At 37.1% G+C, this 18,404-nt stretch overlaps 4 protein-coding genes across 4 annotated transcripts; 2 read left to right on the forward strand and 2 right to left on the reverse strand.

Moving 5' to 3' along the window:
• Nucleotides 1-7,454: 7,454 nt before the first annotated feature.
• On the reverse strand, nt 7,455-9,721 carry LOC104879730 (uncharacterized). Its single transcript, XM_010653568.3, has 2 exons — nt 9,526-9,721; nt 7,455-7,878 (listed from the first exon to the last, which is right to left on the reverse strand). The coding sequence occupies exons 1-2, from the start codon at nt 9,611-9,613 to the stop codon at nt 7,607-7,609; spliced, it is 360 nt and encodes a 119-aa protein (XP_010651870.1). The 5' UTR covers nt 9,614-9,721; the 3' UTR covers nt 7,455-7,606.
• Nucleotides 9,722-13,011: 3,290 nt separating this feature from the next.
• LOC100262192 (peroxidase 60) lies at nt 13,012-14,520 on the forward strand. The gene is made up of 4 exons (XM_002273546.3): nt 13,012-13,242; nt 13,350-13,529; nt 13,750-13,909; nt 14,014-14,520. Exons 1-4 carry the CDS (start codon nt 13,024-13,026, stop codon nt 14,454-14,456), a joined length of 1,002 nt encoding a protein of 333 aa, XP_002273582.2. The 5' UTR covers nt 13,012-13,023; the 3' UTR covers nt 14,457-14,520.
• A 559-nt stretch (nt 14,521-15,079) lies between these two features.
• Nucleotides 15,080-15,706, reverse strand: LOC100267360 (germin-like protein 9-3). The gene has a single exon (XM_002273518.1). It carries the CDS (start codon nt 15,704-15,706, stop codon nt 15,080-15,082), a length of 627 nt encoding a protein of 208 aa, XP_002273554.1.
• Nucleotides 15,707-16,530: 824 nt separating this feature from the next.
• On the forward strand, nt 16,531-17,157 carry LOC100245050 (putative germin-like protein 9-2). The gene has a single exon (XM_002273492.1). It carries the CDS (start codon nt 16,531-16,533, stop codon nt 17,155-17,157), a length of 627 nt encoding a protein of 208 aa, XP_002273528.1.
• Nucleotides 17,158-18,404: the final 1,247 nt, after the last annotated feature.

The following is an 18,404-nucleotide window of genomic DNA, read 5'->3' on the forward strand; positions in this document are numbered from 1 at the left end:
GGTATTTCAACCTCTGATCTTCTATGTTAGGAGAGTATCTATCTGGTGGCTTGCCTCGATTATGCCTGTATGGTAACTCATAGCCCACATGAGCATCATTAGTTAATACAGGTGTACTCAGAGTGTTCAGGGAACTTACCTCAAGAATATTCTCAAGAGATGGGTCTTTGGATACTATGGGATGAGGGGGTACTATCGACTGTTGTGGCTGTTGCTCTTCAGTTACTAATGGTAGAACACCAGGTTCTGTGTCAACATTAGGTTCTGAATTGGATACAGAAACAACAAGCTCCCAATCAAACCTCAGCCAATTCAACTCTTTATTTTGAGGCGTCCCCTGAAGGGTAGAAGTGGATGTGGTCGGAGAGTAGAAAGTCTCTGATTCCAAGAAGGTGACATCCATTGTCACATAGGTGCGATGATTAGATGGATCATAACAGCGATATCCCTTTTGATGTAGGCCATACCCCAAAAAAAGACATCGGACTGCGCAGGGATCGAGTTTAGTGCGTTGATTCTTGTGTAAATGAACAAAGGCAACACAACCAAATACTCGAGGTGGAAGCATTAAGGCAGTAGGTAGAGAGATGACAGTGGATAGAGCCTGTAGAGGAGTCTTGAACTTAAGAACCTTAGAAGGCATCCGATTAATAAAGTGAACTGCTGTAGTGACAGCATCAGTCCAAAAATGATTAGGTACATGAGCTCCAAGAAGAATAGCCCGAGCAGTCTCTAAAATATGCCAATTTTTCCTTTCGGCAATTCCGTTTTGTTGTGGTGTTTGAGGACAGGTAGTTTCATGAATCAAGCCATGGTGACTGAAATAATTTTTGAAGTCACGATGCATATACTCTCCACCATTATCGGATCGAAGTATGCGAATTGTAGCAGAATACTGAGTTTTAACCATCTCATGAAATGAGCAAAATACAGAGAAAACTTCATCCTTATTCTTCATTAGATACAACCATGTCATACGAGTGCAATCATCCACAAAAATCACAAACCATCGAACCCTAGATATAGTGGATTTGGGATATGGACCCCACACATCAGAGTGAATCAATTCAAAAGGCATCTGACTCTTATTAAAACTCAAAGGATAACTAACACAATGACTTTTAGCTAAGATGCATGTCTCACATTTAAAATCCAAATTCAACAAACCCGAAAATAAAGCAGGAAATATAAGTTTCAAATATCCAAATGAAGGATGTCCTAACCGACGATGCCACAACAAAATGTTCGCCTTATTTCGATCACTAGAGCTTCTCGTATGGTTAGCTCGACCGATGCCAAAATCTTCCATATAGTAGAGCCCCCCCTTTTTAGTACCACGCCTAATTATCTCCTTGGTGAGAATATCCTGAAGAAGACAAAAGGTTGGATAAATTAGAACAATACAATTTAACTCCTTCATGACTTGGCTCACTGACAATAATTTATGAGACAATGAGGGTACAAAAATGGTATTGGTTAAGGAGAGAGCCGGTGATATCATCATTGTACCAGCCCCTTTTACCAAAGAGATGTCCCCATTAGCATTAGCAATGCTAGTACGCCAAGGAGAGGATCGTTCAGAAAAATCACTTGCATCATACGTCATGTGGTCTGTTGCCCCTGAATCAAGAATCCAACCATCATATGATTCAGTGGTATTGGTCCCGAGAAAACTCATACCTGTATCCAAATCAACTGTTGTTATAGGAATAAGTGACAATTGGGACTCAGCCGAGGCTATCGCGGCCTTGCCCGTGCCATTAGCTGCATTTTTGCTGGCTCCACCATCATTCCCATTCCCATCTTGTCGCCTCTTGGCTTGTAATTCATGCCACCAATCTGGGTAGCCATGTAGTTTGAAGCATGTGTCTCGAGTATGCTTTGAATTTCCACAATAAGAGCATTTCATGTCATTGGATGGACTATTTGACTTAGAAACTGAGTTGAATTTTCCATTCAATGACAGAGAGTTGGCTGCAGTGGAGGGCCCTTGTTTGAGGCTTCGTGAAGCCAACACTGCTCCAACCGCCTCTTCTCCATTATTGGCTGTCATCACCGCTTGACGCACAGCTTCTCTACGAACATGGGCATATGCCTGTTCTACTATGGGAAATGGCTTAAGCTGCAACACATCACTTCTAATATTATCAAGTTTATCATCCAAACCATCAAGAAAAGTATATACTCGATCCTCCTGCAGCATATTGTTAAAATATTGGATATCTGCTAGACATTGCATTGGATTGGGACGACGGAAATCAATCTCCCGTCATAGACCTTGGAGATCATTGTAGTATTTTTCCAAAGAGCCACTACCCTACCTGAGTCGCACCACTCGCCGCCGGAGTTCATAAACTTGGGTTGCATCACTTCCATCGAAGTAAGTGGTTGCAATTGCATCCCAAACTTGCTTTGCCATTGGGAACCGAATGAAGTTGCCAATAAGGGATGGATCCATCGAACCAATCAGCCATCCTTTCACAGTTGTATTCTCAGTCCGCCACCTACAGAAGGAAAGGTGGGTTGTTAATGGTTGAGGAAGGTCGCCGTTAATGTAGCCGAGTTTATCCTTGCCTGCGATATACATCTCTACGACTCGTGACCAGAGGACGTAATTCATGCCATCCAGTTTGATGCCAATCGGGCCAATTGCTGAGTCGGTGGCTGGAATGGACGTCGGAGCTTTACTCAAAGCTTCTGTCATCCTTGCCGTCAGTTCAAACAGTACAGATGGCGGGATTGAAGATTCACCCGAGTGCTCACCCGAGTGAGGATTTGTATCTGCCATGTGAAAAGAGTTTGGGCTCTCTTTTCAAGAAATTTGGTTGAACGGAGAGTAGAGGATCGAATTCTGCTCTGATACCATGTTGGTCTGAGATAAAATCATATATTTTTTTTATATCAATTTATTAGAGTACAGGTGTATATATAGACAAAAGAAAAGGTTATACATGGACTACATGGATTACGGCTACAATTGCTGAGGGATTGCAGTGACTGATTTTTCTCCTTTAATGGTTTAGAGAACAACTCACGCCAACATCTTGCACATAGTGAAGAAACTCTTTCTAACTTACAACCCTATCAAGGAAAAAATGCAATCAATATTAATAATAGTAAGAATCTAACCATCTCACATGTTAGCTCTAAGTTCTTTCATAACCTAATGAACTTTTTCATTTGCAAAATGCATTCCATGTCTGTTGATTTTTCGTGCAATGATTCCTAGTGAAAAATTAGAGAAAAATGAAAAGAAAAACACACAGATTTAACGTGGTTTGGCAGATTGCCTACGTCCATGGGAACAGGGAAGAAGACTTTCACTATATCTCAAATTAGGGTTACATAAAAGGGTATTTATACTAACCCTCAAGTAATGAAATTCCAAAAATACCCCTTAACCGTATCGTAGGGAGGGCAACCTCCCAACCTATCGTTCGCCCTCAACAATAAAAATACAAACTTGAATGGAAAATGTCATCACTCCTCTCCACTCCAGCATTTGCCACTTTTTCTCCATATGTCTTTCACTCAATATGAGCCACATACTACTACAATCTCCACCTTAGCGAAAATTCACCCCCCTTAGGAAACAAGAAACATAGCTTGTAACTCCACCTAGGACAATAGGTTGGGGCATCTCCTATCTAACATCTGGAGACATTAATCAAGTTCAAGCAATGCTTGAACTTTTTTGTGGTAACAAGCTTTGTCAACATGTTTGTTGCATTCTCAGAGGTGTGAACCTTCTCAAGTAACAATTCACCAAAAGAGACCAATCCCCTAATCTTGTGAAACCTCGCATCTATGTGTTTGGTCCTTGCATGATACACCTGGTTCTTTTCCAAATAAATGGCACTCTGACTATCACAAAATAATTGAACTTCACCTTGCTGAATACCCAACTCCTTAACCAAACCTGTAATCCATAATGATTCATTTGCAGCCTCATGTCACAGGTTGCTTCAAATGAGCCTCCTCATAGGCTTATATAGAACCCAGGAAGCTTCCGAAGACTCCTAGAGCCATCTACACTAAGTCATTCATGGGAAGAGTGTGAAAGGTTCTAGAGATGCCTGGAGATGTCCACACATCTCTATACTATGGTGGAAGGCATGAGAGGAGTCCAAGGCTTTCTAGAGAATTCTAGGAATCTCTTGTATATTCTTGTACATAGGTTTGTACATAGAATTATGTAAGGTGTTCTAGAATCTTCCTGATTTGTAAAGAACCCTCTAAGGTTCCATAAAGTTCCAATGGTGCCTATAAATAGGTGAGGGCCTTATTTGGTAAGGCACCACCCAAGAACCTAACCAACCAAGCAAGTGAGTTCCTAAAGCACTTGTAAAGCTTCCTTTGAGCAATAAAAGATTCCATTCTTCAAGAATCACCTACTTTGCCTTCTAAAGCTTCGGAGTCATGAGCATCTTAGCCTAGCAAGCTAAGCATTGGGAGTAAGGCTGACTTAGCAAGATCAAGTGTCTTGACTTGTCTAAGTGTCACACGAGCTTAGGAAAAGATTAAGTCTATGAAAAGTGGTGTCAGAGCGCGGCTATGAAGCGGGCATAGTAAAGGAAGCATGTCGGGCTCCAATGTAGAGAAGACTAGCGAGCAAACCCAAGGGAGTGAGATCGAGCCTACTGCACGGGGCAGGGGCCAAAAGGATAAATCTTGTGGCGCCATAGCCAACATGGAGGCAAGGCTAGCCAAAGTGGAGCTAGCCATGGCAGACACCTGGGAAAGGGTAGACTTGATCGAGTAAGGCATGGAGAAAGGCTTAGAGGATCTAATGGTACAGATCTAAGACCTTCGTGATGGGATGCTTGGCTCACAAGTTTAGCCGGTGTCACACAAGGAGTTCATGTCCTTCCAAGACAAGGTCATGAGCATGTTCGCTAGCATAAGTCAAAGGTGGAGGCCTTGGCCACTCGAATGGAGTTCCGAGACAGGAGGTTAGGCAGGAGTTGGCCATCTACAAGGTTGTTGTGTCAGCACGAGTCATGGCCACCTAGGAGGCATCTAGGGTGGAGATGCCGAAGCCACAAGGGTTTAGTGGCAAACGGGATGCCAAGGAGTTGGGCAACTTCTTATGGCATATGAAGCGATACTTCGAGGCTATCGCACTAACTAATGAGGCAGCTACGGTAAGAACTGCAACCCTCCACCTTATTGACACAGCTACTCTATGGTGGCGTCGGAGGTTTGCCAATATAGAGAAAAGAATTTGCACCATAGAGATGTGGGAGGACTTCAAGAGGAAGATCAAGAGGCAGTTCTACCCCGAGGACGTGGCTTACCTGGATAGGAAAAACATGAAGCGTCTCAAGCACATAGGCTCAATACGCGACTATGTCAAGGAATTCTCTTCGCTTATGCTTGAGATTCCTAACATGACTGAAGAGGAGTTATTATTCAACTTCATGGATAACCTGCAAGGATGGGCCGAGCAGGAATTAAGGCGTCGAGGCATTCAAGACTTAGCCATTGCTATGGAAATAACAGAGTCTTTAATGGATTACAAAAGGGGAGACTCCTCTTAAGTTGATTCTTTGGAGAATAGCCACGCCACGGGTGGGGAAGACGAGGTTTCAAGGGACCACAATGCTCCTAGAATGGGATTAGGCAAAACGTCTAATGTCCGAGAAGGAAGGGGTAAGGTGGAAAGGAAGGAGTTTACGCCTAAAATCAAATGCTTCCTGTGTGATGGTCCACATTCGGCACGGGATTGTCCAAAAAGGAAAGCGCTCAGTGCCATGATCGAAGAGATGAAGCAGGAACATGAAGCACATATGAGCTCGATGCAGCTGCTAGGTGCCCTCCAAGTCAACCCAAAGCCTAGGACGCCTAAAACCTCCTTACTATCAGGGGTGCAAGTAAAGGAGGCAAAAGATAAGCGAGCTGAGGTAGCTCACACACACATTGACAAAGTCACCAAGGGAAAGGTGAACTCGATGGGTAAGAGGAAGCAGCATTCCAAGCATCGAAAGTGCAAGGATCTGCATCCATCCAAGGCCTCATGGGAAAAAGAGGTGAAAAATATCCTAGCTAAACGGGTTTCCAGGAGACAAGGGGTCCCTCCTATGATAGAGTATCTAGTCCGATGGAAATGACTACCCAAGAGGCAGGCAAGCCGGGAACATGCGGATTCCTTGAGAAGGTTCTGGAAACACATCGAGAGGTTTCAAGAAGAGGCAACGACTGGGACGTCGACGGCATAGGTGGGGGAGAGTGTCACATGCTACTTCAAATGAGCCTCCCCATGGGCTTATATAGAGCCTAGGGAGCTTCTAGAGACTCCTAGAGTCATCTACACTAAGTCATTCATGGGAAAAGTGTGGAAGGTTCTAGAGATGCCTAGAGATGTCCACACATCTCTACACTATGGTGGAAGGCATGAGAGGAGTCCAAGGCTTTCTAGAGAATTCTAGGAATCTCTTGTATATTCTTGTACATAGAATTATGTAAGGTGTTCTAGAATCTTCTTGATTTGTAAGGAACCCTCCAAGGTTCCAAAAAGTTCCAATGGTGCCTATAAATAGGTGAGGGCCTCATTTGGTAAGGCACCACCCAAAAACCACTCAAGAACCTAACCAACCAAGCAAGGAGTCCCTAAAGCACTTGTAAAGCTTCCTTTGAGAAATAAAAGCTTCCATTCTTCAAGAGTCGCCTACTATGCTTTCTAAAGCTTCCGAGTCGTGAGCATCTTAACCTAGCCAGCTAAGCATTGGGGGACATTACTATATTAAATATATTATAGTTTTAATATTAAAAGAATATTTAAATTAATTAATGAATTCTAATTATTTTATTTTAAATTTCATTTAATTGATTACCAAAAATATAAAATCACCTTTATAATTTTCTTAATAGTCTTTTTTTATATCATTTATATGATAATTAAATATAAAGAATATAAATATTAAAAAAAAATTATATGTGTATCATCATTTATTTTACTTCATTAAATATATTTGAATTAAATAAATTATGGTTTTAATATTAAATATATTTTCAAGTTATACATACTATTATCAATGTCATAATATTGTTATCGAATAATATTTAATGTAGCTTAATAATGAATGTATACTTACAAAATTCATATGATTATTGACGCACATAACATTATTATTAAATTTAATAAATTATATCATACATATATCAATTTTTTAAGTAGAACAATTTCAAAATGACCATTATTACTTTTTCTATCATTTTTTATATTTTTCCTAACATTTTCATGAGTTTTCATGATCAATTTTCGTTTAATCGATATTTTTTGTCAAAATATCCACTGATATTTTTCAATATATCTATAAAATTGAATTACCGATCTATCCATTAATCCTGATATTTTCATCCTCACTCATTTCTTATACCTTTATTGGTACTATAGATTTAGTGGTACACTTCAAAAGCCACATTTTCATATATATTAACTCGCATACCAGATATGATTGATACACTTCGAAAATATCATTAACTCGCATGAAAGGAAAGTACATTATGTGATATGATTGATACACTTAAGTTATACCCACTTTACATCATACCAGTATCTCATTTCTAAAGCCTCGTTTCGATTCAGCATATACATGTGTATAAGCTAGAGAAGCAAAAATGACGATAATAGTAGAATACCCAAGCGAGTGAAGCCAAGATGGCTGATGGTGCAACCACCAGAATTACGGTGAGATGGTTTGTTGTCGTTGTTATTGCCATGGTTCATGGCACTGCTGGAACTATAGGTACCTCCGCGAGACCCTCCAGCGCCAGTAGCTCCCCGACGATCCACTGTTATCTCTCCTACCAATCTTGTTTTGGTTGAATGATTCTCCCATATCTCTCTGTTTCTAACATTTTGCTCTTCATTCAAAGCTGAAAGAGTCACACTATATTAAAAATATATACCTTTCTTATGCATACGGGTATCATGCTATTTTTTTTTTTTTTTTACTACCCTTCTTTCTTTTCCACCTTTCTTTGTGATCTTTTTACCCGGTGACTAGCTAGGCTCTCTCCAAGTTTAAGAAAAAAAAGAAATTGTGCATTAATTCCATACTATAAAGCGGTGCTTTTTTACTAAATAAAAAAAGTTAAAATATTTTGTTTGTTTTACTTAGTTAAAAATAACTTATTAATATCAATCAATATAAGTAAACTGAACTCATTAATGATAAATTCACTTTAATTATGTCTATTAATATCAGTAAATTATTTTTAACTGAATAGAAAAAATCAAATATTTTATATTTTTCTATTTAGTAAAAAAAAACACCACCAAAAATAAATAAATAAAATAATATTCTTTGGGTTTGACTTTAGTAATAGTATCATCTCGAGAGCTTCTCTAAAATGATAGATGTCAACTATTCTTGAATTCATCATAAAAGTCAACATAGAACATTGGATGGCCAAGTAAAAAGTGAGACTTATTAAACTTGTCCAAGTTGACCATAATAAGACAATAATATTGTAAATTAGTTATCAAAGATGGGAAATTATATTTATTTCCTTCTATTTTTAATGGAAAAATGAAAATGAATAAAAATTGTGGTACAAGGTAGAAGGCATGCATGTAGATTACTTTCATGTAAGATTGAAAATATGTTTTAACTGATTTTCAACCCTTAGAAACTCGTTGTATTACATTTAATATTAAAATGATAATATTTTTTAATATACTTAGAATTTGTTTGGTAATGATTTTCAAGTACCTAGAAAAATGAGTAGAAACGCTGTCTGAAATCATTACCAAAACAGACTCTTAATAAAGGGTGTTGAAAAATAATGATATATACATTATTATTTTTTATTTTCTATACCACCTTTTTGAAAATGTCTATAATTTTATTTACAAGTTTAAATTCACTTAAACTTAACAACAACACATAATTTATCAAGATAATCCGACATTCCAAAGCACGAATGCAGACATTTTGAGAAATAATAACCGTTAGCTCGAAACTAGAAATTTGTGAGATTTCCATCCATGCTTCTCTATGTTGGATAGACACTTGAAAAGATATCAACTTTTTTAGGGCGGCAAGAAAGGTATATGGTGATTGTTCTTTGTCGTTCCTTTTTCTTTATTTTCCTCGGTGTTTATTGGAATATGGAATCAATTTCACAATCATAAGAAAAAGAATATTACTCCACAGCATTATTCTGAATTTTAATAATTATATTATAAATAATATTTATCTATAATTACAACTCATTTACATAAGTGGCTGATTGTCGACTGTTGATTTATAATATGGGAGAATATAGTATTGATATGAAAAATCAAACAAGCAATTAATTGTTTCATAATATTGATTACAAATATGTTTCATGAATTACTTTTTCAAACAAATGTATGCCAAACAAATGTAAACCTATGAGAAATCAAAAGAAATGTTACAAGGAAAAAAGCAGACAAGGGCATGGAATGATTTGTAGTTCTAATTATTAAGAATATCCGATCAGGAAACAAGAAGAAAAAATCAAAATATGGCAGTTAAGGAATGAGATTGCACCTACCTGAAGCAAAAAGATATTGCAAAGTATTTGAAGATGAAAGAAGGAAGAAGAAAAGCAGGAGAAGAAATTCCAATCTTCTCGATCCCATCTCACTCTTTTTGGTTTTCTCATATATGAGGGTTTCTTCACCTTCATTTTTATACTACTAGGCTATTATATTCTGTCACTTCTGGAAAGGGATTTTGATTCCCCATTTGCTTTCCTTCATTTGATATTACACCACTTATGGCAAGAGGTTTTGATTCCCCATTTGCTTTGTAACAGACATTAAGAAATTCGTGAAGAGGTTTATAGAAGGGTTTAAGAATTTCTTCGCATTTAATTCATCTACGCGTTCTTTCAGACTCGCTCAATACCACGTGTGGGAAACATTTGCATTGTTTATTAAAAATGAGAATAAAGTAAAAAAAAAAGAAAGAAAAAGAGAAAAAAGGAAAAAAAGATTTATTCTTGTCGAAGCAAATGCCTATCCTTACCAAAATTTCAATTCATCTTTTTCTCTAACTATTTCTAAAAGGTACCGTGCATGACTCACCTTCACTTTTATTCATATTCCCAAGCATTACACTAAATATGATCAAACATTGATGTTAACATGTATTTTTCTTTTTCTTTTTTCATAGCTTTTTTAGAAGTGTCTCGAATTTCTAACTAGTAAAGATTTGTTTATAGAATATTGTCTAAATTATATATTATTGTAATATTATATTTTTTTATAAAATAAAGAAAGTTAATAAGAATATCTTTATAAATATTCTAGGTAAGCTAATGGGATAAGAAATGGGTTTGGAAAGACTGTATCATATGGATGGAGATATGAAAAAAAATAGAAAACATAGGATGGAACAATGAGGCTTATGGTTCAAGATGTGGATACAAGGAGTGAGGAAACATGAAATGTTTCGAAAACTCAATAATTATATTTAGTTTTGTCATTTTTAATATTTTCTATAATATAATTGAATAATTATCCCTTATCCGTAGATGTAGACATAATTGACAGAACTACTTGAAAACCATGTGTACATGATTGTTTTATCTTTATATTTATTTAATATTATTTGCATTAAAGCTTTTATTAGCACAGCAACTTAAAACGGTAGCAACAGGCCAGGTTTTTCTAGACTTCATTTAACTAATCAACAGTCCTCTTGGTTTTGATGCTTGTATGGACAGAATGAATTCCTCAGCTAGGATAACCGACCATAATTACCAGAAGTCCAAATTCCAGAATCTATAAATAATATCGCAGATTTAGGTTTCAAATTTCAAAGGTGCTAATTATCGAAATCTTTACCAAGGGAATTTTCCTGGGGTATCATGTGCTCTAAAGATAAAAACCTTTTTCCTCATAAGATGCTAGAGTATTCAAAATAGTTATTGGAGCATGTTCTTCCATAAGGCCCTTGGCTGACGATGAAATAACAATACTAGTTAAATTTACTTTCTAAGCTGCATCAAACTTACCAATAAAATTATTAGCTTAAATGTTCAAGTGCATGACCATTAATAAAATACAATTATGCATGACTTAACCTAACTTTATTTTCTAAGTTTGATTCTTTGCAATTCTCATATTGACAATTTTTTTTCAAAATTTTTGTAACAATGTATTCTCTCTTAATTATCTCGTAAAAATATTGCAAATGTATTTGTATAATTAATAGAAGTTTATATAAAGTGTTAAAAACTTTTCTCCTTCACCCTCTGGATCAAAGTTTTTCTTTTTTTAAATATTTTATTGTATGAAATATTTTTTTATCAGTTTTCTAATATTTTAAATTTTTAGATTAATATCATTATATAATTTAGAGAATTAAAATAATTGAGAAAATTTTAAAAAAAATACAGAATTGTTGTAATAAAAAGTTAGGTTAAAAGAGAAAAAGTGAACTAAATTGTTTTAAAGAAAAATATATGTATGAGATTTCTTCTCCTCTATTGAATGATTATAATTCATGTTTTATTAATATAATTAATTTGATGACAAAGTAAATTAATAAATTTCCTATCACAAACAAAAAAATAACATTTCTTTAAATATTATCAATAGGGATATTTTTTTTTCATTTTTTTTCAATCATTTGTCATATAAACAATGGTCTAATGATTGCATAATAATTTTTAATTTTTATATGTTAATTTTTTTATTTCATTTTATATATATATATAAAGTAAAATTACTAGGTGGTGTATAAGCATTTTTAACTCTTTTTTTTTCATAATTTGTCACTAGGAAAGAAATTCTTTTCACTGATTGAAAGGATGGCACTTTCACAATCTTTTTTATATTTGTATGTGGGGAAATTAAACGCATATGGTACATGGAAAAATACAAGATATCATGACCAAAGTCATGCATCTACCAAGTTGTGTACAAGGTATAAGACCAAAGTCATGTAGCTATATTACGAAGATTCATGTATCTAGAAGGAAGTGCTCATTTGTAACTCTTGGTGGAAGGTTATTTGAAATGATATAAAAGGGTTTTTGGTCCCTCTCTCTACTCATCCTAAGTTTGTGAGGATTCTCATCATTTTTTATTTAAGCATCAAGTGTAAGAGAATAAGAAGAGGGAAGATATAAGATGTCATTACCGATTCAACAGATACAAGGTATTGCCAAAGTGAATCAATATTGTAAACAATCTACATAAGGTGATTTTTATCACAATGTCACAAGGTGAGTTTTATATATCTATTTTGGTTCATTAAATTATGATATAAAAAAATTATTATTTTAAATTTTAAAATGATATTTAAATATAAATCTCTAATTTGTTTAAAGAAATTCTACTTTTACATAAAATTTATTATTATTTTTATTTTTTAAAAACAAAAACTAAAAAATGTATTCAAACAGCACTGGGAACCACTTAAATAAAACAATTAATTAACTTATGATAGTACAAAGCTGCAAATTAACTCAACACGATAAGCATGCAATTTCTCAAAATTTGGAAACTATTTGCCTTTTCGCTGGGACTCCATTTGAATCATGAAAAGTTTGAGAGGAAATGAGAGTAGGAAATAAAGAAAGAAAATAAGAAAATTATAACAAAAATCGAGAAGGGAAATAAAATCAAATCTAAATCTAATAAATTTTCTAAAAATGTCTTGGTTTTGAGTCTCTTCACATTTGACTGGATTGCATAGGCAAGGAGAAGCAGACGCCAGTTGTAAAGGAATTGTTCTTACAAGCTCACCAACCCACGTCGATTAGATTGACCCGTCAACTTCCAAAACAGTACGTGGTACCAATAATACCAGTCAAACCTTTCTGATTAATTGTTCTTTATTTGAACATGCATGAGTGCACGTTCCTTTACAAAACGAACATTTCAAGACCTACATACGCTTGGAAGTGGCATAGTCGTGCAGAGCATTAAGCTTGGTATAGACATGGAAGGTGATGTTCATATTTCTCATGTATTCCCTGCATTTCACCCCTATAAATAGAGCCATTCTGTCTTCAATCTCCATCCAACCCTACAAGAAAATGAAGATGTCTGCAGCAGCAGTTGCTCTCGCTTTCGCCCTTGTTCTTGCAAACTTCGCCAACCAGTGCCATGGCGCACTGCAGGAGGGATTCTACAAGGGAAAATGTAACGTAGATGTTGAGAAGATAGTGTCCGGTATCATCACCCCACTAGTTGGTCAGAAACCGTGGATCACACCAGCTCTCTTGCGCATGCAGTTTCATGATTGCTTTGTCAAGGTTAACTCTTATCTTCTGATATGTATAATTAGTAGATTCCATGCCAATGATATTAGAAAGAAAACCATCAAATCTTCGAGCTAACATGTAATGTTTTCTATGAAAAGGGATGTGATGCATCAATCCTACTAGATGGGAGCTCGAGCGAGAAAACTGCACCACCGAACCTAAGCGTGAGGGGATACGATGTTATCGATTTAGTCAAGGCTGCTATTGAGAAAATGTGCCCTGGAGTGGTATCTTGTGCTGATGTCATTGTCATGGCAACGAGAGATGCTGTTGCTGCGGTAAATAATATTCCCATTTTTTGTCAAATACATTGAATTGGATAATCTTTTAGTATTGATCTATACATTAGGAGGGTTTGGTATGACCACAACAATTTAAATAGAAGCAATTTATGTTTCATAAATCATTTCCAAGGAATGTTCATAAAATGGGGTTTAGTTTATCAAATACTAATACTGACTGTTTTGAGCTTATGGTAATACGTGTGTGATCATGCAGAGTAAAGGAGGGTGGTACAGTGTTCAAACAGGTAGAAGAGATGGCTTGGTATCTCTGGCTACAAATGTGAATCTCCCTGGTCCTTCAGTCTCAGTGGAGAATTCCACTGCAATATTCAACAGCAAAGGAATTAGCACTGAAGACATGGTTTACCTTCTTGGTATAGTTTACATTTACCTCCCCTAGTTTTTTCTTTACTTTTAAGTGCATTAAACTGATCATGGAAGATGCCAACTGATGGATTGATTTTGCTTCTTGATATAGGTGGTCACACTGTTGGAGTGACGCATTGTTCCCTCTTCAAAGATCGTTTGTACAATTTCAATAACACTGGGAGACCTGATCCAACCATGCAACCTTCGCTAGCTTTCTTCCTCAGATTAAGATGCCCTCAGAGTTCAACAGTTGACAACACAGTCAATCTTGACCAAGGTGGAAGCTCAGCAGATCTACTAGGCGAACCGACTTCAAACACCGTCGACAATTCCTTCTACAAGCAAATAGTGTTCCATAGAGGAGTTCTTCAAATTGATCAAGCACTGGCGTTGCATCAGCTGACCAAAGACACAGTGAACACAGTAGCCTTTGCACCAAATGACTACTTCCTTACCAAGTTTCAACAGGCCATGGTTAAGCTGGGTGCGGTTGAAGTCCTCACTGATGCTCAAGGAGAAATAAGGAAATCATGCCGAGCCACTAATTTTTAATCACCAGTGATTGAGGAGAAATTTTCTACTTGCTTTTCCTTCTCCCTTTATGGTCTGTGTTTTTTTTTTTTTCCTAGTTTTTCATTCTTTTTCTTTCATTGAAGTTGTGCACCATTGGAGCTTGTCATTTGCTTTGAATTGAACTACTTGTATGGAATAATCATCTCTATTATTTTTCAATTCAAGACAATAAGATAAAGTTTCGGATTTGTGCATGTAATGTGGTGTTGCTTTTTATGTAATTCTGACTTGGCTAGAACTTTGATGGCAAAACAAATTGGTATTGAAGAGATAGAGCAAACAAGTTATGTATGTATATAAACACAAGTTTTTAAGATGGCACATTGATGGAAGAAAATTAAATATACTTTAGAATTAAATCACAAACAGTTTTGCACTCAACTTGGTTTTCATATATAAGGGGTACAAAAGAAAAGAGTTCCATTACATCAATACACTGATCTTATCGATGCAACATGAAATATCAGTTCTTCTATAGCACCTTTGCTTTAGACTTATTAGTGGTCATCTATTTCAAAGGAAGAAAACATTTTAAAATGAAATGAAGGTAATGGTAAAAGGTATGCACTGAATGTAGATGAAGAACGGAGTGCCATTCCAACTTAGGCCTTGCCCCCAAGTCCTGCCTTGATCTTCTGAATGGTAGCTACATCGGTTTTGAAAGACTTGGCCAGGATTCCATCATCGATGCCAGTAGCGAACACAGAGAGGGGAACTGAAACAGTTCCAGCATTTGCACTGCCAAAGGCAGAGATAGCGACGGCCGGTTCTTGGGCATTAGCATTGTACTGAAAGTGCACTAGTCCCTTAGGAAACACAAACATGTCCCCGAGTTCGAGCGTCTGAGTGTAGAGTTTGTTGGTGGTGTCAACAAAACCAACCACAAGGGCACCTTCCACGACAAACAGATGCTCTGCAGAACGGGGGTGGGTGTGAAGCGGGTTTACACCCTCTGCAGGGTACTGGAGAACAGCGAAAGAGACACTCTGACCATTTAGAGCCGGGAACTCAACCATGCTAGCTTTGGTCACCTTAAAGTTTGGTGGGACTGGGGAATCAAGCACTCCTCGCATTCCAGTAAAGGTGAAGAAACTGCCATTAATGGCATTAGAATTTGCGGGGAATATGAAGTCGGACAAGATATCTGGATCACTTGCTTGGGCAATCCAAGAAGTGGCGAAGACAGCTACAGTGAAGAAAAGAAGGTGTTTGAGCATGGTTGAGGCCATCGAGATATACTTCAGAGACTATAATGTATGAGAATGTTTGGTTGATGATCATCTTGACTTCCCTTGTCAATTTATAGAGTGTGATTTTTTAACTGTGTTTCTAATAAGCCAATTTTCTGGTGGTGGCCGGCTGGGGTTAGATGTTCACAAGGCTTGTGCCTCGATTACCCCTCCTTTGACCACTCCAGAATCATGGACAAACATAGGATATGCTACATCTGGAACCGGTTGCCAAGTGCCTGTCAGGTATGGGAAACCTAGGGCAAGCTTAGAGCCAGCTAAGAACTCGAGTAACCTCACCAAAATTTTCCCGTAAAAACTATGATTTAGGCCTTAAGAAACCATATCATTCATATTCTCAATCAGTCTCTTTAGTGAAACCATTGGCCCATTGCAGATAACAGAGCCACCATTACACTTTAATAATATTGTAGGTTGGGGTTCATAGAATGCACGGCCATATTTCAGTTTTTTCTTTCACTACCAGTTGCATGATGGCTCCATTCTAGAGAATTAATGGGATTTCTTGTGCATATGCTTTAGTCCAATGAGTGTAAATATTTCAACACAGCTTAGGCATTTTGGATATCTCAAATACATCGTCACTGTCGACCTGAATGATAAAACCAAGCTGACTCTCAAAACAATGACATTGTGATTGTCATCTCATGTTATTCAGGCCTGCAGACAAGTAGAAACCTCATCACTTTTCCTTGTTCCTCCACTATAAATAGTGCTTCCTAGAAGCCCAAACACTTCATTCCAGTTTGAAGTATCATACAAATACCCCACAAGCCACTCTCATACATTTCAAGCTCTCTAAGATGGCCTCCAGGACCTTCAGCTTTTTATTTTCACTGGTGGTAGCGTCATTTGCCCTTGTCCAAATAGCAATGGCAGGAGACCCAAACATCCTCTCCGACTTCATACTACCAGCCAACCAATCGGTTGTGGATGGTAGCTTCTTCACATTTACTGGTATGCGGGTTCTGATCGGGGCACCTGAACCCACAAGCTTCAAGGTTTTGAAAGCAAGCTTGGCCGAATTCCCAGCTCTGAATGGCCAGAGTGTTGCTACTGCTGTGCTTCTATTCCCAGCTGACGCGGTCAACCCACCTCACACCCATCCTCGCTCTGCTGAGCTCCTGTACCTCGTTTTTGGTTCACTTCAAGTGGGGTTCGTTGACACAACTAACAAGCTCTATACCCAGACACTTCAAGCAGGTGATATGTTCGTGTTTCCTAAGGGGCTTGTTCACTTCCAGTACAATATTGATTCAAAGAATTCTGCTGTAGCCGTTTCCGCCTTTGGCAGTGCAAACGCCGGGACTGTTTCAGTGCCCAACAGTGTATTCACCACCGGCATTGATGACAACATCTTGGCAAAGTCCTTCAAAACAGACGTTGCCACCATTCAAGCAATCAAGGCTGGTCTTGCACTCAAGCCCTGAGAATAGAGTTATTCCATCATTGCTAATTTGTTCTTTGGCATGATCATTTAAATTTTTTTCCTTTTCCTTCGCACTTGAATAATTACCCTTCTCCCTTTAGAAGGGGTATGTAATGGTTCAGCTTTCCCAATTTTCTTTCCTTTCTACTCACTCAAAATTTCACCAACTATATGCTCAGTACAACAATCACTTCTGCAGGTTAGGATAAGAAAATAGCAAGAAAAGAAAAGATGAAGTGCTAGTTTTCCCCACCTCACAGGGTGCTTGAGATTCTCCACTGACCGACGGAGATGACTGGATTGATCTGGCAAGATTATGGGCAGAAAACTCTCAGACCAAATAAAGAAAAGAGAAAAAAAAACTAACTACAAATTCATCACAAAAAAACAATGGTGTTTTCATATCTTGTGCTTTTTATGTCCACTTTGACAAATATTTCTCATTAATTATCAGGGTGACAAGATCAACAGGATTGGCCTAGGGTCCTCCCGAGCTCAACTTCAATGGGAATCCTAATATCTTAGTCAGTGCTAGTGAGTTAACAAACATCCAGGGGTGGTGAGGCAATTTAGAGGTTCATATAAGTAAATTGGCTATAGAGGTATGGCCAGATTTTGATACATACCATCCCCAATCCAAAAAAACCTTTATATGTATAAGTTCTGGGAAGATTTGAGGAAAATGAGGGGAAGAAAATTTGAATGAAAGAAGAAGTGATGAAGAATAAAAAATAGGTTAAATGTAATAAATTGTTGTAATGAACAAAATAGTAATAACCAAAAAATAATGACGAGAATATTGAGAGAGATCGAGAATTAATTGAAATAATACAAATACAAGACGCAAATAATGTATGTGGTTCAGGAAATCCCCTTCATCCACAGGCAGGATCGCATCACTTATTATTATTAAACCAGAATTGCACAAAGTTTTTCTTCTTCATCACAGTGTTTCATAGTGTTTCCTAGAGATTAAAAAACACCAATCCCTCTCAATGTACTAGAAAACTTCGAACCAGAAAAAAGTCTCCCACATTTCTATCGGCTTTTTTTAAAAAATATATGTGAAACTGCATAACATTAACACTATGACGGACTTGAAGTAACTTCGACACCAGATCTGATTTCCAATCACTTTTGCTCTAGTACTACAACTAACTTCCATGTCATCATCTGACTTATTTGACATTATTTCAATCCAATTTCTGACAAAGCTCATATTTGGATCAAATCGTAACATATTGGTCC

This window comes from Vitis vinifera, chromosome 6, assembly GCF_030704535.1.
Source record: "Vitis vinifera cultivar Pinot Noir 40024 chromosome 6, ASM3070453v1".
NCBI lineage: Eukaryota > Viridiplantae > Streptophyta > Magnoliopsida > Vitales > Vitaceae > Vitis > Vitis vinifera.